This window comes from Bubalus bubalis, chromosome X, assembly GCF_019923935.1.
Source record: "Bubalus bubalis isolate 160015118507 breed Murrah chromosome X, NDDB_SH_1, whole genome shotgun sequence".
In the NCBI taxonomy this organism is placed as follows: Eukaryota; Metazoa; Chordata; class Mammalia; order Artiodactyla; family Bovidae; genus Bubalus; species Bubalus bubalis.
In genome coordinates this window covers 60885185-60912613 of record NC_059181.1, presented here as the reverse complement: position 1 = coordinate 60912613, position 27429 = coordinate 60885185, and the positions used below count along the sequence as shown (strand labels likewise).

Sequence of the window (27429 nt, the reverse complement as noted above, 5' to 3'; positions counted from 1 at the left end):
GGTTGGGAGGAAGACCAAAGAAGGCTTACCGGAGGAAATGAATTCTGACTTGAGATCTAAGTAAGGAATAAGAGTTAACCAGGGAAAAGGGAAGAGAAAGGGCTTTCCAGGCAGAAGGACCTGCATGATCAGAGCCTAGGAAATAAATGAAAGCATGACATATTCCAGGAACTGCAAGAGGTCAAGCATGGCCAGAGCAAAGAACATAAGAGAGGATGAGGCACGTGCAGGGGCCAGTTGTGGGATGGTTGGTATGCCACATCAGAAATCTGAGATTTTATCCTGAAGGCTTGAGGGAACCACTGAAGGGCCAACCTCATGAATCCTTCATTTTGATCCTAAGGCAGAGACGGTGAGTGTCCCAGAGTTGCACACCTAGCTCTCATGGCACAATAGCCTCGAGATGAAACATTAAGGCTCTGGAACCAGACTGCCTGGATTGTAAACACTGTTCTGCCCCTTAATACATAAATGACCTTGGACAGGTTCTTAAATCTCTATAGACCTCAATTTCTTCATCTTTACAATGGGGATAATTATAGTACCAACCTCAGAGTTCAGTTGTGCGGATGAAATGAAATAATATACGTAAAGTACCAAATGCCTATGAAGTACTCGATGCATAGTAGCTATGAGTTTTTATTAACACACATAAATATACTCTCACTATATGCCAGGCACTGTTCTAATTATTTATTAAATATTACCTCAGTTAACCCTCACAACAACTCTATGACAGTTGACTAAAAGGAGCTACAAAAGCCTCTGGGAAAATAAAACTGATAAGGTCAGAAGTTCGCCTGAAATTGAACAAAGTTCCCATAAGGATGGAAAGTCAGGAGCACTGCAACAGTCCCCTCAGAACAGAAGGTTCTGGCTGGATGCCTCTGTGTGTGTGCGTGTGTGTGTGTGTGTGTGTGTATGTGTGTGTGTGTGGGAATGGGGGTGTGGTGAGAGACGGTGCAATGTGCCAGGCCAATCCCCTTCAGCTGCAGAGCCAGCTTGGCCTGTAAGTAACAGAACAGCTGTGAAGACTTTTAAGCTCTGGAAAGTAGAGGCCCCTTCCCTCTGTGATCTTGCTGGGCCTCACCCAAGTGAGAGGTGAAAGCATATCACTAGCCCTGTCCCCTGTCAATGTGGTCTGTTTAGAAGGCCTGATCTGGGACCTGTCCAGACCAATACCTCATTCAGCCTGAAGAGTACTGCCCTCCTGTCTCCTTCCTCTACATAGTCCTCATCTGGCCAGAGGCCCAGGCCCCCTCCCTTCCCTTTCCCAGATAGGCTGCCTCCTTCCCTGACAGGCGAGTAGTTGAAGATAAGGACATTCCCTGGGCCCTGCAAGGGGCATGCAAAGCACCATCCAACGTAAGCCTTGTCACCTCTGTTAGCAGGACTGACCACGTATGTGATTTACTGCTGGGTGAGGGCTACAGGGTTGTCTGTGTCTGGGCCCAGGTCCAGGTCTCCAGCCCTCCTTCAGCTCCACCGGCTCCCAGACAAGCAGTTCATCCAGTAGCCACATTCTGAAGGGGTGTAAGAGCTGGCCTGCCTCTGCTATTGCGCTGTGACTGATGTGCCCCCACACAATCTAATGCCAGCAGAGGCACAACAGGACACACCACAACCCCGGGTTGTAGAACCCAGTACATGAGAAAGGAGAGGGTGCAAGTCAGAGACTCATGTGCATTTGTGCAGGGGTATGTGTCTCCCTGTGTGTGCACCTGTGCATCTTTGTGTCTGGACTTGTTTTTCTGTGCCACTGTGTGAACACGTGCTTGTGTTGCCCTGCATCTCCATGCATGACCATAATCAGCATATCTTTTCCTTTTTTCCCTTAAGTATAGTTGATTCACAGTGTTGTGCTAGTTTCAGGTGTACAGCAAAGTGGCTCACATACACACACACACGCATGCATATATTAATTATATATTCCTTTTCAGATTCTTTTCCATTATAGGTTATTACAAGATATTGAGTACAGTTCCCTTTGCTATACTAAGTAGGGCCTTGTTTTTATCTATTTTAAATATGGTAGTATGTATCTCTAATCCCAAACTCCTAATTCATCCCTTCTCCCTTTCCTTGTTGGTAACCACAACATTATTTCCTATGTGTGTGAATCTGTTTCTGTTTTGTAAATAAGTCCATTTGTATCATTTCTTTAGATTCCACAAATAATGGATATATGATACTAATTTTTCTCTTTCTGACTTACTTCACTCTGTATGTGAATGTCTAGGTCCATCCATGTTGCTGCAAATGGTATTATTTTGTTCTAGTTATAGCTGTGTAGTATTCCATTCTGGATGTATACCTCATCTTTTACATCCATTCATCTGTCAATAGATACTTAGGTTGCTCCCATGTCTTGACTATCAAAAATGGTGATGCTATGAATATTGAGATGCATGTATCTTTTTTCTTTCTTTGTTAAATTATGAAAGTATGATAACACATTTACAGAAGGTTGAAAAATATAGAACAAAGTTACATATAATTCCACTATATATTGTCATTATTTTTAAGTAAACTCATATTGTAATTATTTTTAAGTAGTTAAATTCATATTTTTAGTTAGAATTTCAATATCAAACTCAAAAATTAATAGAATGAGTAGACAGAAAAGTATAAGGATATAATAGACCTGAAAAGCACTATGAACCAACTCAATGTAATTAAGATTTATACAAATTTCACATAGCAGTAGGATACAAATTCTATTCAAGTTCTCATAGACTATAAACCAGGAGACACTGAAACATATCCGGGGACATAACACAAGGTGCAAAAATTTCATAATCTAAAGGTATTGAAATCGTGTCTGTTCCCTTATCACTGGGGAATTATGTTAGAAATCAATATCAAAACATATTTGAAATTAACCCACATAATTTCAAGTGCAATGTGACATTTATCAAGAGACATCTTTGACTTAGCTATTGAAAGCCTCAATAAAGTTAAAAGAATGAAAAAACACAGAGGGTGATTGTAGAGAACAAAGCATTTAAATCAGAAATCAATATCAAAATGAGAGATTAATATTGAAGATACTTTTAAAATCTAAATAAGGATGCATGTATATTTTTGATTTAAAGTTTTCATCTTTTCCAGCTTCATATAGCTGGAAAGTTATATGAGAGCAAGGAGTGGGCCTGCTAGTTCATATAGTAACTACTTTTAGTTTTTTAGCACATTTTAACACACATTTTGAGGAACATTCTGCTGGAGCCATTGAACACATTTTGCCCAGACAGCTGCTGGTTTATGACAAAAAAGCATTGTTTTTATCATCAGGCAATGGACTCTTCTGACATCCTTGATCCTCCCTTCACTCCTGAATTCCTTCATGAATCTCCATCACAGGTAGGGTCATCAATAAAGTGAGGTGAAGTGGGTAAGTTCGGGGATGCCCTTTTCTATTTTTCCTAGCAAAGCATTAATGTTCATTAATTGCTATTTCTATAGTGCAGGGCCAAGACTTTTACTTGATTTTATGCATCTTTTTTAGTGTGCATAAAATATATCCATAATTCATATTTTATGATTTCCAATTTTGTTTCAGTTTTATTGAGAAATAATTGACATACATCACTTTACAAGTTTAAGGCATACAGGTTATGGTGTGATTTAATTGTATTGTGAAGTGTTTTCCACAATAGGTTCAGCTAACATCCATTATCTCATATATGTTGTTGTTCAGTTGCACAGTCATGTCCGACTCTTTGTGACCCCATGGACTGCAACACACCAGACTTCCCTGTCCTTCACCATCTCCCAGAGCTTGTTCACACTCATGTCCATTGAGTTGATGATGCCATCCAACCATCTCATCCTCTGTCACCCCCTTCTTCTCCTGCCTTCAGTTTTCCCCAACATCAGGGTCTTTTCCAATGAGTCAGTTCTTCACATCAGGTGGCCAAAGTATTGGAGCTTCAGCTTCAGCTTCAGTACTTCCAATGAATATTAAGGGTTGATTTCCTTTCGGATGGACTGGTTTGATCTCCTTGCAGTCCAAGGGACCCTCAAGAGTCTTCTCCAGCACCATAGTTTGAAAGCATCAATTCTTCAGTTCTCAGCCTTCTTCATGGTCCAATTCTCACATCCATACATGACTACTGGAAACACCATAGCTTTGACTATATGGACCTTTGTTAGCAAAGTAATGTCTCTACTTTTTAATATGCTGTCTAGGTGTGTCATAGCTTTTCTTCCAAGGAGCAAGCATCTTAATTTCATGGCTACAGTCTCTGTCCGCAGTGATTTTGGAGCCCAAGAAAATAAAATCTGTCACTGTTTCCATTTCCCCCACCCATCTATTTGCCATGAAGTGAGAGGACCAGATGCCATGATCTTAGTTTCTCAAATGATGAGTTTTAAACCAGCTTTTCACTCTCTACTTTCACCTTCATCAAGTGGCTCTTTAGTTCCTCTTTGCTATCTGGCACTAGGTTAGTGTCATCTGCATATCTGAAGTTGTTGATATTTCCCCTGGCAATCTTGATTCCAGCTTGAACTTCATCCAGCCTGGCATTTTGCATGATGTACTCTGCATATAAGTTAAATAAGCAGAGTGACAATATACAGCCTTAATGTATTCCTTCCCCAATTTTGAATCAGTTCATTGTTCCATGTCCAGTTGTGACTGTTGCTTTTGACCTGCATACAGGTTTCTTAGGAGGCAGGTAAGGTAGTCTGGTATTCCCATCTGCTTAAGAATTTTCCATAGTTTGTTGTGATCCACACAGTCAAAGGCTTTAGCATAATCAATGAAGCAAAAATAGACAAGATGGATGGGTCATAGTGGAGAGTTCTGATGAAACATGTTCCACTGGAGGAGGGAATGGCAAATCACTTCAATATTCTTGCCTGAAGAACCCCATGAACAGTATGAAAAAGCAAAAAGATATGACACTGGAAGATGAACCCTCTAGGTCGGTAGGTGCCCAATATGCTACTAGAGAAGAGCAGAGAAACAGCTCCAGAAAAAATGAAGAGACCAAGCCAAAGCAGAAACAATGCCCAGTTGTGGATGTGTCTGGTGGTGAAAGTAAAGTCTGATGCTGTAAAGAAGAATATTGCACAGGAAACTGGAATGTTAAGTCCATGAATCAAGGTAAATTGAAAGTGGTCAAACAGGAGATGGCAAGAGTGAACATCGACATTTTAGGAATCAATGAACAAAAATGGAAGTGAATGGGAGAATTTAATTCAGGTGACCATTATATTTACTACTGTGGGCAAGAATCCCTTAGAAGAAATGGAATATCCCTCAGAGTCAAGAAAGGTTCCCAAAATGCATGGCTGCTGCTGCTGCTGCTAAGTTGCTTCAGACGTATCCGACTCTGTGCGATCCCACAGACGGCAGCCCACCAGGCCCCTCCATCCCTGGGCTTCTCCAGGCAAGAATACTGGAGTGGGTTGCCATTTCCTTCTCCATCCCAAAAGGCACCACTTGGGTGCAATCTCAAAAACTACTGAATGATCTCAGTTCATTTCCAAGGCAAACCATTCAATATCATAGTAATCCAGGTCTATGCCCCAACCACTAATGCCGAAGAAGCTGAAATTTTATACCAGTACTATACTATTTAGAAGAAATGGAGTAGCCATCATAGTCAACAAGAGTGCGAAATGCAGTAATTGGATGCAATCTCAAAAACGACAGGATGATCTCTGTTCGTTTCCAAGGCAAACCATTCAATATCACGGTAATCCAAGCCTATGCCCCAACCAGTAACGCTGAAGAAGCTGAAGTTGAACGGTTCTATGAAGACCTACAAGACCTTTTAGAACTAACACCCAAAAAAGATGTCCTTTTCATTATAGGGGACTGAATGCAAAAGTAGGAAGTCAAGAAACACCTGGGGTAACAGGCAAATTTGGCCTTGGAATACGGAATGAAGCAGGGCAAAGGCTAATAGAGTTTTGCCAAGAGAATGCACTGGTCATAGCAAACACCTTCTTCCAACAACACAAGAGAAGACTTTACACATGGACATCACCGCATGGTCAACACCGAAATCAGATTGATTATATTCTTTGCAGCCAAAGATGGAGAAGCTCTATACAGCCAGCAAAAACAAGGCTGTGAACTGACTGTGGCTCAGATCATGAACTCCTTATTGCCAAATTCAGACTTAAATTGAAGAAAGTAGGGAAAACCACTAGACCATTCAGGTATGACCTAAATCAAATCCCTTATGATGATACAGTGGAAGCGAGAAATAGACTTAAGGGACTAGATCTGATAGACAGAGTGCCTGATGAACTATGGATGGAGGTTTGTGACATTGTACAGGAGACAGGGATAAAGACTATCCCAATGGAAAAGAAATGCAAAAAAGCAAAATGGCTGTCTGAGGAGGCCTTACAAATAGCTGTGAAAAGAAGAGAAGTAAAAAACACAGGAGAAAAGGAAAGATATAAGTATCTGAATGCAGAGTTCCAAAGAATAGCAAGGAGAGATAAGAAAGCCTTCCTCGGCAATCAATGCAAAGAAATAGAGGAAAACAACAGAATGGAAAAGACTAGAGATCTTTTCAAAAAAATTAGAGATACCAAGGGAATATTTCATGCAAAGATGGGCTCGATAAAGGACAGAAATGATATGGACCTAACAGAAGCAGAAGATATTAAGAAGAGGTGGCAAGAATACACGGAAGAACTGCACAAAAAAGATCTTCACGACCAAGACAATCATAATGGTGTGATCACTCACCTAGAGCCAGACATCCTGAAATGTGAAGTCAAGTGGGCCTTAGAAAGCATCACTATGAACAAAGCTAGTGGAGGTGATGGAATTCCGGTTGAGCTATTTCAAATCCTGAAAGATGATGCTGTGAAAGTGTTGCACTCAACATGCCAGCAAATTTGGAAAACTCAGCAGTGGCCACAGGACTGGAAAAGGTCAGTTTTCATTCCAATCCCAAAGAAAGGCAATGCCAAAGAATGCTCAAACTACCACACAATTGCACTCATCTCACACGCTAGTAAAGTAATGCTCAAAATTCTCCAAGCCAGGCTTTAGCAGTACGTGAACTGTGAACTTCCAGATGTTCAAGCTGGTTTTAAAAAGGCAGAGGAACCAGAGATCAAATTGCCAACATCTGCTGGATCATCAAAAAAGCAAGACAGTTCCAGAAAAACATCTATTTCTGCTTTATTGACTATGCCAAAGCCTTCTGCCTTATTGACTATGCCAAAGCCTTTGCCAAAGCCTTTGACTGTGTGGATTACAATAAACTGTGGAAAATTCTGAAAGAGATGGGAATACCAGACCACCTGATCTGCCACTTGAGAAATTTGTATACAGGTCAGGAAGCAACAGTTAGAACTGGACATGGAACAACAGACTGGTTCCAAATAGGAAAAGGAGTACGTCAAGGCTGTATATTGTCACCCTGCTTATTGAACTTCTATGCAGAGTACATCATGAGAAATGCTGGGCTGGCAGAAGCACAAGCTGGAATCAAGATTGCCAGGAGAAATATCAATAACCTCAGATATGCAGATGACACCACCCTTATGGCAGAAAGTGAAGAAGAACTTTCACTTTCATCCTCTTGATGAAAGAGGAGAGTGAAAAAGTTGGCTTAAAGCTCAACATTCAGAAAACTAAAATCATGGCATCTGATCTCATGGCAAATAGATGGGGAGATGGTGGAAAGTGTCAGACTTTATTTTTTTGGGCTCCAAAATCACTGCAAATGGTGATTGCAGCCATGAAATTAAAAGACGCTTACTCCTTGGAAGGAAAGTTATGACCACCCTAGGTAGCATATTCAAAAGCAGAGACATTACTTTGCCAACAGAGGTTCGTTTAGTCAAGGCTATGGTTTTTCCAGTGGTCATGTATGGATGTGAGAGTTGGACTGTGAAGAAAGCTGAGCACCGAAGAATTGATGCTTTTGAACTGTGGTGTTGGAGAAGACTCTTGAGAGTCCCTTGGACTGCAAGGAGATCCAACCAGTCCATTCTAAAGGAGATCAGTCCTGGGTGTTCATTTGAAGGACTGATGCTAAAGCTGAAACTCCAATACTCATGTGAAGAGTTGACTCATTGGAAAAGACTCTGATGCTGGGAGGGATTGGGGGCAGGAGGAGAAGGGGATGACAGAGGATGAGATGGTTGGATGGCATCACTGACTCGATGGACATGAGTTTGAGTGAACTCCGGGAGTTGGTGATGGACAGGGAGGCCTGGCGTGCTGCGATTCATGGGCTCGCAAAGAGTCAGACGACTGAGCGACTGAACTGAACTGAACTGACTATACTATTTTGATGATTATAGCTTTATATCACAACCTGAAACCAGGAAGTATGATGACTCTGTGTTCTTTGTCAGGATTTCTTCAGCAATTCGGGGTCTTTTGTGGTTTCATATAAATTTTAGGAGTGTTTTTTTCCTACTTCTATAAATAGTGTCATTGGAATCTTGATAAATAAGCTTTGAATCTATAGTTTTTTGGCAGTTAGGTAGTATCAACTTGAGTCTTCCCTGGTGGGAAGTATCAACATTTGTTTTTTGGAAGTATTGACATTTTAACAATATTGGTTCTTCCAATCCATGAACCTAGGATACTCTCGCATTTATTTTTGTCTTCTTCAGTTTCTTTCATCAGTGTCTTACAGTTTTCAGAGTAGTGATCTTTCACTTTCCTGGTTAAATTTATTCCTAAATATTTTATTGTTTTCAATGTTATTGTAAATGAAATCAACTTCTTTTTCAGAAAATGTGTTGTGTATAGAAATGCTACTGATTTTATATGTTAATATTTTACCCTGCAGTGTTATTGAATCCATCTAATGGTTTTTTTTTTTTTTTTGGTGAGTCTTTAGGATTTCTAAATATAAAATTATGTCATCTGCAAATAGACACAATTTTGCTTCTTCTTATACAATTCTAATAACTTTTATTTCTTTTTTGCCTAATTACTCTAGCTAGGACTTCTTGCATTATGCTGAATATATGTTGAATTGAGTGGTGAGAGTGAACATAGTTATCCTGTTTTGTTTTGTTTTTCTTGTTCTTTATTCTAGAGGAAAAGCTCTCAACTTTTACCATTTAGTATAATATTAGCTATGGGCTTTTCATATGTGCATGCATGCTGAGTCACTTCAGTCGTATCCAACTCTTTGTGACCCTATGAACTGTAGCCCTCCAGGCTCTTCTATGGGATTCTGCAGGCAAGGGTACTGGAGTGGGTTTCCATGCTCTTCTTCAGGGGATCTTCCTGACCCAGGGATCAAACCTGTGTCTTTTATGTCTCTTGCATTAGCAGGTGGGATCTTTACCACTAGTGCTATCTGGGAAGCTCTGTGAGATTTTCATGTACAGCCTTTATTATGTTGAGATATGCTCCTTCTATGCCTAATTTGTTAAAGATTTTTATTATGAATAGATGTTGAATTTTGTCAAATGCTTTTTCTGCTTCTATTGAGATGATCATATGATTATTTCATTCTATTAACATGATATATCACATTTATTGATTTGTGTATTTTGAGCCATTCTTGCATCCCAGGGATAAATCCCACTTGATCATGGCGCATGATCCTTTCATGCGTTGCTGAATTTGGTTTGCGAGTATTTTATTGAGAAGTTTTGCATCTATATTCATCAGGGATATTGGTCTGTAGTTTTCTTTTCTAGTAGTATCCTTTTCTGGTTTTGGTATCAGGATAATGCTGGCCTTGTAAGAGGAGTTTGGGAATATTTCTTCCTTTTTGGTTTTTTGGGAGAATTTGAAAAGGGTCAGGGTTAAGGACTGACTGAAAAGGGTTGGTGTTAATTCTTCTTTAATTGTTTGGTAAAATTCACCAATGCAGCCATTTGATCCTGGGATTTTCTTCATTGGGAGATTTTTGATTACAGATTTAATCCCCTTACTAGTAATTAGTCTATTGAAATTTTCTAGTTCATTCTTACTCAATCTTGGTAAGTTATATATTTCTAAAACTTTTTCCATTTCTTTTAGGTTGACCAGTTTATTGGCATATTGCTGTTCATAGCAGCCTCCTATGATCCTTTGTATTTCTGTAGTTATTAGTTGTAATGTCTCCTTTTTATTTATAATTTTGTTGATTTGGGTTCTTTCCCCTTTTTCCTTGATTAGTTTAACTAACAGCTTGTCAACTTTGTTTATCTTTTCAAAGAATCAACTCTTAGTTTGGTTGATCTTTTCTGTTCCCTCTTTTACTTATTTCTTCTTTCATATATATCAGTTCCTTTCTTCTGCTAACTTTTGGCTCAGTTTGTTTTTCTTTTTCTAGTTCCTTAAGGTGTAGTGTTAGGTTGCTTAGGGAATCCTTCTTGTTTCTTAATGTAGATGTTTAATGCTATGAACATCCCTTTCAGAATTGTTTTTACTGCATCCCATAAATTCAGGTCTGTTGTGTTGCAATTTCCATACATCTCAAGAGAGTCTTTCATTTCCCCTTTAATTTCTTCTTTTTATCCCTTTGTTGTTCAGGAGGTTGTTGCTTAATTTCCATGTATTCATGAACTTTCCAGTTTTCCTCTTATTAATTTCTAGTTTCATTTCATTGTGGTCAGAGAAGATAGTTGGTACGATTTCAATTTTCTTGAACTTGCTAAGAGTGGTTTTGTGGCCTAATATATGGTTTTTCCTTGAAAATTTTCTGTGAGCACTTGAGAAGAATGCATTCTGATGTGGCTGGATACAATTTTCTGTATATGTATGTTAGATAAATTTTGTCTATAGTGCTGCTCAAATCTGCTTTTTCCTTATTGTCTATCTGGATGATATATCCATTGTTGAGAGGGGAATATTAAAGGCCCCAATTATTATTATATTGCTATTTATTTCTCCTTTTAGCTCTGTTAGTTTTTGTTTTATATATTTAGGTGCTTTGATATGAGGCACATAAATGTTTATAATTGTTACATCTTCTTGATGAATTTGACCCCTTTATCATTTTGTCATGACTTTATTTGTCTCTTTTTACTATCTTTAGTTTAAAACCTATTTTGTCTGGTATAATTATAGATATCTTGATTTTTTTAAACTACCATTTATTTGAAGTAACTTTTTCCATCCGTTCACTATGTCTATTTGCATCTTTAAGGCTAAAGCAAATTTCTTGTAGGCAACATATCATTGGATCTTGTTTTTTTTTTTTAATCTATTTAGCCATTCTATGTCCTTTGATTGGAGAATTTAATCCATTTATATTTAAAGTAATTATTGATAGGCAAGGACTTACCATTATAATTTTTTTAGGAACTTACTGTTGTCATTTTATTCATTGTATTCTGGTTGTTTTGAAGATACACTGTTCCTTATTTCTTGTTCTGTTATCTCTTTTTCATGTTTTGATGTATTTTGGTATCAGTATGCTTTGATTTCTTTATCATGTGCTTCTGTTAAATGTTCTTTTTATGTAAAAATCTGTAGAGGTTTTCTTCTTCCAGTTACCATGAGGCATATATAAACTATCTTAAAATTGTAACATCTTATTTTAAGCTAATAATAACTTGTGGATAACAACTAGCTATGATTATACTTACTACATTCATTTTTAACTTTTAAACTACAGTTTTAAGAGAATTATTCACTACCATTACCTAATTACAGGATCTAACTTGGGATGTCCTATTCAAATAGAACTTGATAATAATAATCATTTTTAAGGTGAAAATTTAATGCTTTAATTTTAGGCCTTATAAAAATATCTGTGTCAAATCCACCCCATTAAAGCAGTCAGAACAAAATATTCCTGGTGTCCAAATGAATTCATATAAGCAATCAGGTCAAGATGTTATGTGTGTGTGTGTGTGTGTGTGTGTGTGTGAATGAGTATATGAGTGTCACTGGCTACATGCTCTTTGTGAACACTTGGGCCAGTCAGGCGCCTGTAGGCTGGGGGCCTTGTTCAGTGTATGCAGTGTGTGTTCATGTGGAGAAAGGCGCCCATTGCTATTGCCTACAGCAATAGCCCATTAGAGTGTTTCCACACTTTACCAGGGTGTGGAACTGAGGCTAATCCATGGGAAGATGAGCTACTATTTGTACCTCCATCCTCACTGTTCAGCCAGCCTTCCCAAAATAATCCCTCTAGTGGGAGATCATAAAATGTCTCATAAAAGAGAAGGAAGCCTGGGGCCAGTCATATTCATACTACAAATTCCATTAGGGAGAAATGGATTTGAGGACTGTGGGTGTTGTGGGAACCCAGTCTTTCAAGATTTTAAGATGGAGAGAAGCCAGAAACCCAACCTCCTCAACTGTCAGCACACTGGCATCCTGGGCAGTTGGGAGGAACTGAGGCTGGAAAGGTGGAGTAGGACTGGTCAGGGAGAGTACAGGCAGACTTGAAGTGGGACTGGGCTGACCATGAGGGCTCAGTCCTGGGCTGTGGGCAAGCTTCAGGGCACATGGACTGGGCCCAATTCAAAGACGAGGCTGGCTCTGATGTCATGAACCAGCCCTGCTGTACCTTTGCTATGAGTGGGACTCTTAATTCTCCTGCCTTCATGATTACAGTTATCTCCCCTGATCTCCCTGCAGCTCTTCTTGCCCTCTCATGTCCACAACCCACACAAGCATCCAGAGTGAGCCTTCCAAAAAAACAGGCCCAATCTTGTCACTCGCAACCTAAAACCCTCTGCTTGTTCCCTTGAGTCTATGGCAACAGTCCCCAAATTCTGTGGCCTGGGATGATCATTGAGATCTGGATACAAAAAGGGTTCCCAGGGCAAATATGTTAGGAAAATGCTTCATTCAAAAAAGTAAAACAGATGTCTTTATTGTAGAGCAGATCAGCATTTGTACTGTGCTAATATGTATGTCATCTATCCCATATTTCTCATAGGACTCAGCAGAACCCAGTTTGAGAAACACTGGCTCTGAATGCCATTTACAATCTGGTGCTTGCATACACCTCCAGCTCTCTTGTCTTTACTCATGCTGTCCCCTCAACTGGAATGCCTTCCTTGGCCTTCCCATTGTCACCTAATTCATACTCATCTTTTTTTTTTTTTAACTTTACAATATTGTATTGGTTTTGCCATATATCAACATGAATCCGCCACAGGTATACCCGTGTTCCCCATCCTGAACCCTCCTCCCTCCTCCCTCCCCGTACCATCCGTCTGAGTCGTCCCAGTGCACCAGCCCCAAGCATCCAGTATCGTGCATCAAACCTGGACTGGCGACTCGTTTCATACATGATATTATACATGTTTCAATGCCATTCTCCCAAATCATCCCACCTTCTCCCTCTCCCACAGAGTCCACAAGACTGTTCTATACATCTTTGAAGACATTTAGATTGTGCCTCCTCTATGAAACCTACTCTGGCTTTCCCCACCCACTCTTCATCCTTTACTCTCCAGTCTGTGCCTATGTCTGACTTGTGAGTTATTGCCATGTATTGAACAATTTCCATATTTGCCCTTGTAGGCAGTCTGGGCTTTATTCAACTCTGGGCCCAGAGCCCAGCCTTGATGAATGCTAGATGGAGAGATGGGACAGAAAGAGCAATAGAGAAAGGAGAAAGAGAGCTTAAGGGGAGTAGAGAGAGGGAATGAGAGAGCAAAAGCAAGTATATGAAAGCTTTGGTCAGTAAGCCCTTGTAGTGCCCCAGTTTGTATGTACCAAGCTAATGGATTTGAAATAGAAGAACAGAACATTATATAAGATGCTCTATGCAGCTTTTCTAGAAATGGTCAATGGCTCTTGGCTTATTGGCATCCAATAAGGCTGCAGCCCACACACATTTCCACTCAAGCCAGCCCTCATGTGCCCTCCAGCACACTAGCTGCCCACATAAGCCCTAAACCCAGCCCTGCTCTTGCCCCTGGTCTGCTCTGGCTTTTGGGGCCTCTTTGGCACCCCTTCCCTGGTTTTTCCAGGACTTTTCCCTAGTGGCTATGAGTAGTTTTCTGTCCTTCTGGGGATGGGAGCAAGATGGAGGGGAGATAAGAAAAGGCTCAGTGAATGTTGGGAAAGGCAGTCTCCTGCAGCTGTTCACCCCCTACCCACCCTGGGTCTTGGACCTGGAATGCTGTGCAGGGCTTACAGCCTTGTGAGGGACTCTCTCTCTGTTCCAGGCTTTATGTACTTTCCTTTGTTCTGCTTAATCCCCACCATCAGTGACCCTCAAGTATGCTCCCAACTTTCTGTATTTCAGCCCCTGGAGGCAGGGAGGGGAAGAATGGGGTTCTTCTGCTGCAGCATGAAGTGTAGCACCTGTAGTCACGCTTCAGAACAGATCCTCCAGCCCTGGGGGACCCACACTCTGCAAGGGACTGAATCCTGAGAACCCTTTCTCCTCTCTTGCTATAAGTAAAACCTGGCGTGCCTGTCCTCTGTTGTCAGCAACCTGGAATCGTGCACTGGTCTCTTACCCTGGTGGCACTTATTTGCTTTTTAACCTTGGCTGCACAGCCTGAGCACCCCATGAACAATGACACCGAGAGACCTCTCCACACATTGGTTGCTGGTTTTCACCCACTGTGTGTAGGCAAACCAGGATAGCACATGGCTGAGATCCTGGCAAGAACCCCACTTGGAAAGAGACATCATCTCAGATGTTTACAAACTTCTTGGCCATGTTGTCAGGGCAACTCTGTGACACTTACCTGGAGGCTGTCTAGGAGGAGGGCTGCAGTCCAAGAAAGGCTGACTGGAGGCCATGCTTCTGACTGCACCCCACCTGAGAGCTGGTCTTCCTGCCTGAGCAACAGCCACCTGCTGCACCCCCTTGCTGAGGTTCACTTCCTTGAAGAAGTCTGGATAGCAGTAAGCTCACTCAGCTGCTTCTGAATCCATCCTGGGGCTAAGATCCTTGCTTTCTGTAAGTTCTTGATTCTATCCATTCTTTTCCTCACATTTGCTTGAGCCAGGGAACAAAGAGTCTGGGTTGTGTCTATGACTTTGTGTGTGCACACGAGTATGTGTGTGCAACACACATGTCCATGGGCACATGTGTATATGCATAGGCACGCTTTACCCTCTGAGCCACAAGAAGCTCTCTATATCCATACCCAGGAGAGGGCCAGGGGCTTCTTCTCAGGGAACAGGAGCCCAGAAGCCCCCACATCTACCCTCTGATGGAGAATGTGGAGGGCATACTCTGGTTCAGCCTCCTAGATCCTGTGGGCTTAGAAAAAGAGCTGGTTGTAGAGGTCTTGCTCAGGGTCACATAGTTGAGAAGCAAAAGAGTTGAGTCGAGACCCCTCACAACTTCACGGCTCCTGACTCATAGGGTAGGGTTTTTTCTACTACCCCAGAGCAGACAGAAGCACCTTCATCCTGCCTATCCCTGAAGCACTGATGAGAACCACAGAAGCCAGTGGACAGAGCAGTGCATAGTTGGATGTAAAGGATTGTGTGGCTGTGAGAGATGACTCTTAGGTACTGTCCCTCCCTGGGTGTCTGGTGAAGTGTTGAGCTCCTGGAGGGTACTCAATCTTGTCTATTTGCTTGCCACTGCCAAGGCACCAGCTTGACAATTCTCTCCTTACATCCTGCCACTTCTCTCTGCACCCAGCTGCCCAAGCTTCAGTGGCTGTGAGGGCTGCTCCTTTAGAGCTCCGAGAGCAGGGCTATGTGGTACAGTCAGTTCCCTGTAGCCCTTCTTTTCTTCTCCCTTTATCTTCTTCTCACTCTTGATCTCTAGACTTCGGTCTTGGCCAGTTAACCCCAATCACAGCCAAAAGGCTTTGGGTTAGACCAGGGGTTCTCAGCCCTGGCACTATAGGTGTTTGGGGGTTGGGGAAATTCTGTTATGGAGCCAGTCCTGTGTTCTAAGCAGCAGCATCCCTGGCCTCTCTGCCATTCCATGTGCCATTGGCACACGCCTCCCCCCCTGCCACCCCTTAGTTGTGACAATCAAAAGCATCTCCAGATATTGTCACATGTCCCCTGGGAGGCAAGATTGCCTTCCATTGAGAAGCACTGGGTTAGACTGAAGGCAGCTACTGTGGTTCTGCTTCCCTTTTCTGGAAAGGCTCCCATGTGGGGGGCTAGTCCATCTCCAAAGCTCCCAGGACCTCTCTGATGGCTCTTCTCTGCCATGTTCCTTTCCTGTTTCCACTAAATCCTCTAACTCCAGGGCTAACACTTGGTGGCTAGGCCTGGACACTCCCATCCACACAAGACCTCAGGACTCAGGTGGCTTGGGGTGAGAGCTGGTGGGAAGGAAGGGGACAGAGGCTGGCAGAGGACACTGGGACTCACCAGTATATCAGTAGTAAAACTAGATTTTCAATGCCAAGTCCTAGGCCAATGCATCACTTACATTTTGTAGCCCAGCTGGGTCTTTTTAAGACTTTGCCTGTCCTGCTAGGTGCTCACACCATGGCTGAGCCCCAAGCTCCTGGCTTTCTCCTCTTGAAATTCCTGATTAATTAAATGAAAAGTCTCCCTCTGGGCATGTAGGGGCAAGCCTCTGCTCCAGACCCATCCCCACATGCATGCTAAGTCGCTTCAGTCATGTCTGACTCTGTGCAACCCTATGGACTACAGTCTGCCAGGCCCCTCTGTCCATGGGATTATCCAGGCAAGAATAGTGGAGTGGGTTGCTGTGCCCTCCTCTGGGGGATCTTCCCAATCCAGGGATCAAACCCAGGTCTCCCTCATTGCAGGCAGATTCTCTACTGTCTGAGCCACCAGAGGTTTTGTGAGCATCTAATGAGAAAACAGATAGGCAAATTGAGTCAACTACACTGAGGAGGAGCAGGCTGGGTTTCATTTCTGTGACTCCCCCTCCTTGCCCTGGGCCCTGGGCTCTGTCTCCCTTCTCAGCACCCTGCCCCTCCACTCCCCATCTTTGTCTCCCCTCAACTCTGCTTCCCCTCCTCATAAAGCTGTCACAGGCCGGGACATGGCCATTTCCTCTGACTACACAATCAGTGCTTGTTTATGCTGATATTCTTCTGTGACCTGGACAACATGTCCCACCCCAGGGACAAGCTGGAGCCACTGGTTCAGCTGACTCCGCCCCCTGGGGGAGCTTGTTGGAAGGAGGCCAGTCTTAGGCCAGGCTCAGTTCTTCCCCGGCCCTTCAGAGGGGAAGCTAGGAACTGGGGGCTCTGCCTCCCAGTCAGGAGCTTGGGGCCATAAATCACTGTCATCTGACAGCAAAGAGTTTGTCTAAGGTCATATAAGCCAGTTAGAGGCCCTGACAGGCACTTGCTTTCCTCTCTGGACTAGGAAGTATAGCAGGGGTAGAGCCGGGAAATGATAAGGGGTGTCCACATTCTTGTTCAATGCGCCCAAAGAGAAATGTAAAGATAGACACCCAGCTGTTCAGGCCTCAGGACCTCTCTCCCCCTGAGCAGAGGTGTTTTTACTCATTTATAGCTTCTGTGTTGCCCTCTGCAAGGTCCAGCTTATTATTAGTTTTGTAGGCCCAGCATCCAGGGCCCACAAAAATGTTTTAACTTTATTTTATTATCAGAAGAGAAAAATGAATAGAATGCCAATGGATATATTTATAATGATTAGTCTAGCCCAGACAATATTTGTCTTTATATCAATGCAATTTTAAAATATTGTTTAGGAAGGAAGGGCCTATGAAGACAAAAGTGGGCAGGGCCTTGAAAGTCCATATGCTACCCCAGTCTCTGCTCAATCCCAGGCCTTTTCCATTAGCTTGAGATAACATCCACCTGTCTAGAGGCTGCAGCAGCCCAAGGCCACCCTATGGCCCTTCTTGGGCAGGGCAGGAATCCTAGGGGCAGGCAAACCAACCCCCAGCAGCCTGTGGGGGTGGCCTGGGGCAGAGGAAAGTAACTTCCATGACTAGTGTGCATCCCTGCAGCCCTGTCCCTCTGCCCTCCATCCTGGTTTCAGCTTTCCTCAAATGCTTTTCCCCCCTGTTCAATAGCTCTCGTGCTTACCACTCGCGGTTCCGTCTCCACCATTCTAGCAGACACACTGACACTACCAGCAAGAGGTGGGAGCATCCTCTCACTTCGCTCTCAGGGGGGAGTGGGAAGAAGACAACCTTGGGAGTCTGGGTGGAAGTCCCAGCTGAGCCACTTGCTTGCTGTGCACCCCAGGGTAAGTCTCCTTGCCTCTCAGACTCTCAGATCTCCATCCAGGAAAAGGGGATGATAACAATGCACAGGGGACTTTTGAAGTTAAAGGATATCCTGTGTGGGCCTGGTATAGAGTCAGCAATCAGTATCTATGTGCTCCCTCCTGGGTGGCGGAAGTTTGTTGCCGTCCTTACTCAACCTTCCCCGGGTTCCTTCGAGCTCCAGGGCCCCTTGCCATTCCCACAACCCCAATTTCATGTTCTTTCATGTCTCCCTGCTCCTACACACATTCAGTTGCATTCAGTACACACTCCCTGAGCTCCCTGATGTTGGCTCTTCTAGACCAGACCCGGTGCTGGCCACTGGAACTACAGAGACGCCTCTCACTTGGCCCCGTCCTGGATGTCATAGCCTAGACGAAGAGATGAGCTTGTACATTTGAGGTCAGTTTTATGTGATAAAATTCCACTCAAAAAAATACTTCATGAGCTCAGAGGCAGGCTGGGTGGGGGAGGCTAGCTGAGCCTGGAAGGGTGTAAACAGAGAGGATAGAAGAGGGCAAACCAAGTTGCAGGGAGTGGGACTTGGACAGCAAGGGCTTGGAGTAAAGGAGCCTACACAGGAAACACAGGGAAGTGGTCCCTTTCTGCCTAGGACTATACTGGGCACTGTACTGGATATGTGGGTTCCTTGCAACACCGTAGAGAGGTAGGCATTCCTGAACCCATTTTACAGATAAGGCTCAGAGTCAAGTTCACACTGCTAACAAGTGGCAGAACCAGGACTTGATCCCACTTCTGTGTCTCCAGATGTCTTCCCTGGACCTCCCAGCCTCCTCAAGCTGGGCACTATGAAGGACTCAGAGAGGAATCTCACCAGGATCTGGATCCCAGGTGCTCCCAAACTAATGGGGATACTGGCAATGTGACTGGTGCCCAAAGAATCCTAAGATGAGGCATCAGCAAGGTGGAGGTCTTAGATGCAAAGGGCAATGGCAACTCAGAGGAGGGACAGAACAAACCTTGCTAGAAGTTCTGGGAATGACTTTATTGTAGAGACATATTGGGCCTGAGTGTTGCCAGACTGGTGAGGCTGGAGGGTGAGAGTACCTTGCAATAATCAACCTACCTTGCTAAGTAGTTCACACATCTCTCTGAAGCTCATTTTAGTTATGTACAGGGAAACTGGGGCCCCAAAAGATTAAATGATTTGTCCACAGCCCCACAGCTAAGAACTGGCAGAGATGAGACTTGAACCTGGGTCTACTGAGTCCAAGATAGTCCTACATAAAGGAACTAAAGGAGCATGCCCAGGACATGGCTGGAGAACAGAAGTGAAGGGGGAAGAAACTTGGTGGACAGATCAAGGCTGCATTGTGGGGTCCTGAATGCCATAGTTTAGTAGTCAACTGGAGGGGGAAGGAAAGTGGAGGCACTGACAGTTTTTGAGTCAGAAAGACACTCAACTTTAGAAAGATTAACCTAGTACTAGGTATAGGTGGAAAAGGGTGCAAGAGGAGAGACAGGAGGTAAGGACCTCTGCTGAATATCCATGTAGAAAGAAATGCACAGTGAATTGGGTTGTTGCAGACACTGGGGCAGGGGCTGAAAGGGGGACGGCTTGCAGCAAGACTCAACCAGATGTGGCTATTTCCTCATTAGGCCCACGTGATCTGGCCCTACATCTTTGACCCCACCTTCTCCCACTTTCCCCCACTCCCTGCACCCCAGCCACCCTGACCTGGGAATGTCAACTCTGTCTCCACCTTAAAGTCATGGTACTTGCCCTGTATTTCTTCTGCCCATAACTCTTTACCCTAAATCTTTGCATGGCCCATTCCTTCTCCTCAAGTCTTGGTTTCCATATCACCTGCTCAAAAAGGCCCTCTGTGACCACCCTATTGGAGTAAGTGCTCAGTCACTATTACCTCAGCAGGTTTTAATGCCTTCATCACCATTATCATAGCTGAAGTTAGCTTGTCCACCTCCCTCCACCCATCCATCTACTAGAATGGGCACTAAAGGCAGGTGAGAATCTTATCAGTCTTGTTAACTGATGTATTCTCTGTGCTTCAGCAGAGTCTGGCAAAAAAACTGACATTCCACAACTACATGTCGAATGGCAGAATGGATGAGAAGTTGAATGAATGTATGGATGGATGCATTGGTTGAGAAAGAAGGAGGGATCATGGCTGATGTGGGGATCTGAGCTGGGCAGCCAGGAAGAGACAGCACCACAAGTTGAGACAGAGCAGGAAGCAAGGAGCAGACTGTGTGTGGGAAGATGGTGAGTTTGGCTTGAGCCTGTTAAGTTTCATATGCAGGTGGGGCCTCCAGGTGGAAAGGTCCATTTATACAGTGGGAAATATTGGCCAGAGCCAAAAGAAGTGATGGAGCTGTCAGTCATGATGGTAGGGGCATCTGCACAGAGGTTTAAACTGAAACAATGGATGTCAGCGAGGTCCCTAATGAACAAGGTGAGACAGAGAGGACAGGATAAGGAAGGAAGGCATGGAAGGATAAGCAGGAAGATCAGCCCATGGGGCCAACTTCTTCAGGAGGAAGTAGGGTGAAAACCAATCAGTGGTTAGGACACAAAGAGATCACCAGGATATTTAGGGCCTGGTGAAGAGGTAGCTGTGTCCAGAATGGTGAAAGCCAAGGTTGTGGGGGTCTGAGAGTCAAAAGGGTAGGTGGGGCTTTGGTGCAAGTCAGGAAATGATATGCATATGTAGTCCACCCCCACCCAGCCAAACACCCAGGCCCAAGCCCTCCACAGAGGCTGATTGGCAGGGAGGAGGCAGGACAGGGGAGACTATGATTTATTCATGTCTGCCATGTCCTAGGCACTGTGTAGCCATATTCACAATCATTGGTTTATTTAAATATGACAACAACCTTACAAGACACAAACAATCATTAGCCTTGTCTTCTGCGAGAAAAACCAAATCAGAAAGGTTTCATGTGCCACTTAAAGTCACAGAACCCGGTGATGATAGATCTTGTCTGGGTTTGTCTACCATCTACCCTCAGCCACTCTGGCAACAGGGCACTGGAGACTAGAAAATAACAAATTGATGCTCGCAGATAGATTGTCCAGTTCCCATGCGGGATTCACCCACAGTCTGGTTTCATTGAAGTAGTGGATGTGGGGAACTATATGGGTTGGGAATTTGAAGATGAAAATTCTCTGGCAACAGGGCAAGGCCAACTCAAGGTGGATCAAGATATAAGACTGAGGGTTACAAATGGCCATGAGTGGTGCCTGCCATGTGTGGGAGCGGCCTGGGTGACCCTTATCATCATGACATCTACTCCCACGTCTATAAGCTATGGCAGTCCATTCACAGACTGCATGGTGGGCCAGGCAGAGACGCAGGGATGGAGGAATGGAAGCCTCTGCTTTACGCAGGGGAATAACACTAAGGCCCAGAGAAGCTCCCCTGCTTGGTACTACCTCTCTCAGAAAGACAAACATGGAGGAGCCACGCCAGGCAACTGGTCCAGGGCCTCAGAGTCCAGAGCTGAAAGACTAGAATTCTCTGGCCCTTCTAAGAGCCTCCTCTGTAACTCTTTTCTGTCTCCTAGTGGCCATCACCTGGGAGGTCAATTTCATGCCACCCATGAACAGCATGCTCTACCTCATTCTGTTACCATCACCATGCCTCCTTCCATGACCAAGTGGGGCAGCACTGTGCCAGAAGGTCCCCTAGCTGCCTGCCTGGAAAAGTACTGGCTTGGGCTTCACACCAGTGTTGCCTAACACCAGAGCTGCTTGAGTGATTTCCTATCCTACCATCATACCTGGGTTGCCTTCATTGTTTTCCCAAAGTCAAGGGGCTAACAGGCCCTCTGCTCCACTCTCTTCCAGGTCTAGGCAAGACCCCTAGGCAGCAGCAGTGAGGAAAGGCCAATGATATGTATGTATGGCTGAACCCAGAAGAGATTGGAAGAAGGTGACAGAGAAAGGGACTTGAAAAGTACCCTGATCTGTTCAGGCAGGGTAGAGGTACAGACTGGGATGGCCATGTTGAACATTTACCAAGTCAGACTTGTGATGAGGTGATCACTGGCCTGTTTGGCCCAAGAGGAAGCCGAGGTTCTAAGAGAGAGAGAGAGAGAGAGTGAGAGAGAGAGCGAGAGCGAGCGAGCAGGACTTGTTTTCTCCAGGCTGCTCAACAGTACTCAAAGGGTGCAAATAGACTGGTTGGAAAGTCTATACTCTCTCCAGCTGCCCCTCAGAGCTTGGAAATTTTATGGCTACAGCAATGTGACCAAAAAAGTGCTTCCTACAGGAAGTCAATATGAGGAGGCCTCTCTTTGCTGGTCACTGGAGCCAAATCAGGGGCTGCCCTGAGGCACTGAGACATGTCTTGTGGGTAGAACAGGGTCCCCAAGCTTCCTGAGACTGGGTCATAACTCTATCCATCAGCTTGAGCTGTGCACAACAGAGGAAGAAAGGACAGCATAGCCAAAGGCATCCCTCCATAGGGCTATCATTAGTATGCATGAGGTCATGCTTAGGAGCTGCTCAGATAGGGAACCTGGTCAAGTCAGGGAATAGGGTTTGTGGCTTCTACTGAAGCCCTGACTTCTTGGAATCCTACCTCCCCCCAGCCCCAATAAACTCCCAAAGAGAAAGACTGAAGCCTTTCCCCATTTTTCCTGCGGCCTCCCCTGGTGTCCTGTGTTAATGTTCACAACATCTGAACCTGAAGTTGAACTGAACCTGCATCGTAACTTGTCCCTTGTCCCTGGCCAATCACCTCCGCAAAGACAACCACACAGATAGAGTGCATCTCTAGGAATGCTTTATTGTTGCACTGGGGGGTATCACATGGATTGTGCTCTCCACCTCCCCTGTCTCATCTCAAGTGCCCTGCCGCCCAAGGCTTGCTAGACCTCTGCCCCCACCCACAAATTATGGTACACTCATGATAGAATATGTGTGTGTATATATAGATAGATGTGACTGTATAATATATATATATATATATTTATCTATATGTACATAACACATTTTTAATATTGATACAATACTGACTGTACAGTATTTATAGGTACAAATAAAATAGATAGGTTTAAACATTACAACTGGTTGGCTGGAACCCATCCCACTCCAGTTTATTCAGCCAAAAATAACAAAGCACCAGTTGGCGTTTGGCATTTGACTCCGCATGTGAACCAACATGACTGGTAGGTGGGATAGGTCAGGTTTGGATCAAGTCCCAGTGGGCTGAGATGACACTAAGCCCTTCCATCTGACGGGCTGGCTGCTTGAACCAGGGGCCAGGTCTCTGCTGGAGGGAGGGGCTGTCATATCAGCCTGCTACCACAGGCAAGAAGAGCAGAAAAAGTGATACAAACACAGAGAGTGTCTCCTCGCCACCATCTGCTTTTATTCAGCCTGTGCGGTGTCTGCTTACTCACTAGACATGGCAGTGCATGGCCACGGCTACGTGGGGCCCTAGGGAGGCAGATAAAGTGTGGGCCCAAGTCAGGGGAGCCTGGTTCATTGGTCTCTTGAGATCTGATAAAGGAAGGTTCTCCCCACTCTCACATCCCAAGCTAACCCAAATCGTCATGTCACCTACTGGGACCCATCGTTGCCCCCTCCTTAAATCAGCCTCCTAAAAATCAGCATCTTATTTACACAAATCAAACAGCTCATGGTGGTTGGGGCTGTGCTGTGCTCTGCCCCTGTGCCTGTCCACTCCAGTTCAATTTCTCTGCAAAAGCCAGTTCAGGATCAGTGCTGGGCCCAAAGGCAAGACCAGAACCTCCCGTCCAACCTCAAAAGGACCCTAGCAGCAAACAGGATGACTTAACCTCTCGGAATAGCAGAGAGCTGGGAGCACACACTGCTCTCTGCCTCCTCAACCCACAGGCAGGAGAGCTGAGAAGACTTTAGACTGACTGGTCGCCCCATGGACCCAGAGGGCAGTAGCTGTCTTCCTGCTCTGAAAATGACTCCTTTCTCTCAGAAGGGCAGAACACAAGTTCAGGGGTGGAGGTGGAATGGAGAGCGGACACTGAAATTCTCTTTTCCTCCCTTGTACATATGGAGGAACTTCAGGAAGTAAGGGGGACTGCATGGCCTTGCCTCTACCCTTAGGAGCAGCATCCATCTGGGAGCTCTCTGCTCTCATCCCCCCTCACTGCCTTTGTGCCAGGGGGCCTGAGCAGTGGCACTCTGGGATCAGGCTGAGGCTCACAACTTTGTCTCAGGGCCAGCTGCCTGCAGAGTCGGGAAGGAATCCCGGATCTTTGCCACCTCCATGGCGCACAGGTGTCCGAAGACTTTGTTGTACCAGTCAGGAGAACGGCCCCTGAGGAGGTAGAAGCAGGAAGGCATGAGTTGTGGGTTCTTCCTTTGAGCCCCTTCCAGGGACAAGGAAGATAGGACTTGCCTCCCAGGATCAGGGGCATGGGGCGGGGCAGGGGCAGGGGACACCAGGGCTGAGGGGGCTTTGTACCTGAGGTCAGCACGGCAGATGTGAGTGAGCCGGGAGCGGCCCAGGCCGCAGGGTTCCATGAGGTACTGGGACGTGAGCATCAGAGCCCGCACCCCCGACTCCGGCACAGGCTGCTCAGGATCCAGGGACTGAGACACGAGGAGGCAACCCCCACGGGGCAGGTCAGAGCGCCACATCCTGTGGGGAAGGGATGCACACATTCAGCTTCCTGGCACTGGTTTCCTCCCCACCTCCCCAGTCCCCCAAGCACACAAGAGTGACAGCTCATGCCCCTCACCGGAGCACCACAAAGTCGCGGCAGGGATGGGGTGCCATGCTGTCAGTGACATAGTGGTACAGCTCCACACCCGGCATCAGGGCTTCCAACACCTGGGCCCGCAGAAGATCCTCATCCCAGAGGGCCCTCTCCCGCAGGACACGGTGTAGCACCACGGCTGGAGGGGCTGCCACTTCTGTGGATGCCTTCCACACGCGCAGCGGGTGCCCGTCTGGTGCCTGTGAGCAACAAGAGTGGGGACAGGGGCAGCTGTCAGGCCTGGAGAACTCCCACTCCACCCCTGGGCACCAGCCTGCCCTCACTCCAGCCCCCAACAAGGGAAGGCTGCAGGGCTACTCCGCTAACTCCAGCCAGATCCAGACAGACCAGCCCTGTGTTTCCTGTCCTCTTTCTCCTTTTCAGATTTCTGCTCCTCTGCCTGCTCAAGAGCACAAAAAGATGACAGGACACATATTCTCCCAGGCCTACTAGGCTCTACCAAGCAATGGGCACAGTGCTTGGAATTTCTGGAACCAATGATGATGGTCATCCTCAATGAACTCCTCCACCTACCATGGAAAGGGGAGCACGTGCAAAGCAACAAAAGCTGCCACTCCTGGTGCCTTTTGCATGTGCCAGGCCCTGTACAAGCCTCTTACCCTGATCCTGTGAGAGGGTTTTTACTATGACCATGGCAAACCTCGGACTTGTAGCCTTACTTCGAATTGGAGAAGGAACATGGCTCATGTCAAGAAGGACAGAGAGAAGTTACCTCCAGCCTGGGGCATGACTGGAGCCTTTGAACAGAGGAGGGGGCACATCAAGTTGGGGCTGAAAATGGCTGGGGAAATATAATGCTTGGGGCAGGCCCGTCCTGGCAGAAGAACAGCAGCGGTAAGAAGCACAAAGGTGGAAATGCAAGGAGCTCAGCATGACTGCGGTGCAGGGAGGGATGGGAGTGAGGCCCTAAAAGTAGTGACCTGTCTGGAGCAGGCCTTCGGGAAGGTAATGCCAGCAGGTGCTCCCCAAGACAGAGCCCTGGTGTCGCTTGCTTCTCACTTCCTTACGGTGCTCGCTCTGCTGCCTGCCATTCTCCATTCTCCATGCAGAAGCACAGTGAGAGGCGGGGCAGCTCCTTCCTTGGGGATCCTTGCACACAGCCTGTGCTCTGCCCCCTCTTGGTCCCATGGCCGGCCTGGGCAGCAAGGTCCTCACCTTCTTGCAAGCCAGCTCCGTGTGCTGGGGCCCCGGCATGCTCATCCAGCCCTTGAAGCGCTCAGCAGCATTGTGCAGCAGCTCCTGGATGCTCTCTTCCATATAGAGGCTCAGGCTTACACCAGCAGCCCGGGCCTGCCGCAGTTCAGCCAGGGCTGGGCCTGGAGGGCTGAGTTCAGCCGCACTGTAGGAGCCACACAGTTGCAGCACCATGTCTTGGGGCACCTGAGAGGGCATACACAGACTGGGTTGGGGGCCAGGGGGAGTGGCAGAGGGTCAGGGACCTCTGGTCCTAGAGCCTGTGGGGTCTGCCAGGTTCATTTTAAGGGAGCAGAGGTCTGGCTGCTGCAGGGTGGTAGATGAAAAACTACAGGGGAAGAGCTGAAAGTAGGAGATTGAGGCATATGTGGTCAAGATCGGCCCTATCCCTGATATAGGGTGCAAAGGTCAGGTATGTTGGTTCTACTGGGTCTGGGAAGTAGGCACCATGGCCTAGAGTGACTCACCTGGAAAAGTTTCTTGCAGTCACTGATCATGTGTGATAAGCCCTGGGTGGCAGCCATGTTCTCACTCAAGTCCCTAGGGCCTGGCCGGCCAACTAGGCTGCGTTTGCTCTTGATCCTGGAGGGAAGGGCCAGGAAGAGAGGGCCAGGAAGAGAAGATGGCATAAGGGCACAAGACAAGCTCCCCAGAAGCTTGCTTGCCAGTCCTGAACACAAAACAATCTGTTGCCCTTTCCAAGCCCCTGCTTCACAGCGTCCAACCAGCCCCAGGCCCCTGAAGAGTCAGACTGACCCCTTGTGGTGATGCCTGGGAACTGCCGTGCCAGCCAACCAGGGCCAAAAAGCCAATGAGCCCCGAACCCTCCCTGCCATGCCCTGCCCTGTTTCACCTGGGTGAGGGGTTATCCTTCTTGGAGACGTTGAGGTGGAAGATAGAAGGTGCCAGGCACACTGCCAAGTTACCGGCTGTCATCTGGTTCTCCTCAGCAGAGGCAATGTCACTTAGGAAATAGAGCAGGGTCTGTAGTACCTCTCGGTTCTCATCGGGGAGCAGCAAGGTGGCGGCTTGTGTGGCTGCCAACCACTGATCCTTGGGGAGGACTGTGAGGAAGGCATGACAGAAGGGCTTCCTTATTCCCCAAGAGCCTCTGCATTCCAGGAATGCAGAAGGCACAGCAATCCCAAAGTGAAATTGGTGAGGGGGAAGGTGGACTCTCGGGGGGGGGGGGGGGCTCTGGGTGCTAGATCAAGCCTGGCTCTAATGTGAAGTGTACCCTTGTGGAAGTCCCTGCCTTTCTTCAGGGCCTCAGTCTATCCTTCCATATAATGGGTTTGGGGAATACAATGTGGTCTTTAACAACCTTACAACTCGGCATAGAAAATCTTTCACTGAGCTCATGGGCATGGCTATACTTGCCTGCACAAGGTTTATCTTCCACAAACCCTAGGATTCAGGAAGGCTGAGAACCTGG

At 45.9% G+C, this 27429-nt stretch overlaps 1 protein-coding gene across 3 annotated transcripts in view; it reads right to left on the bottom strand.

Annotated features, from left to right (window-relative positions):
• Positions 1-20663: 20663 nt before the first annotated feature.
• The window catches only part of STARD8 (StAR related lipid transfer domain containing 8), an 84085-nt gene continuing 77319 nt past the window's right edge, over positions 20664-27429 (bottom strand). For all 3 annotated transcript variants that reach the window (XM_006056624.4, XM_006056625.4, XM_006056626.4), the window contains 6 exons: positions 26848-27058; positions 26462-26576; positions 25956-26180; positions 24762-24979; positions 24485-24661; positions 20664-24337 (listed from right to left, as the gene is read on the bottom strand). In XM_006056624.4, coding sequence (XP_006056686.1) covers positions 24220-24337; positions 24485-24661; positions 24762-24979; positions 25956-26180; positions 26462-26576; positions 26848-27058 — 1064 coding nt within the window. In that variant the 3' untranslated portion in view covers positions 20664-24219. The remainder of the gene's footprint in view (positions 24338-24484; positions 24662-24761; positions 24980-25955; positions 26181-26461; positions 26577-26847; positions 27059-27429) is intronic.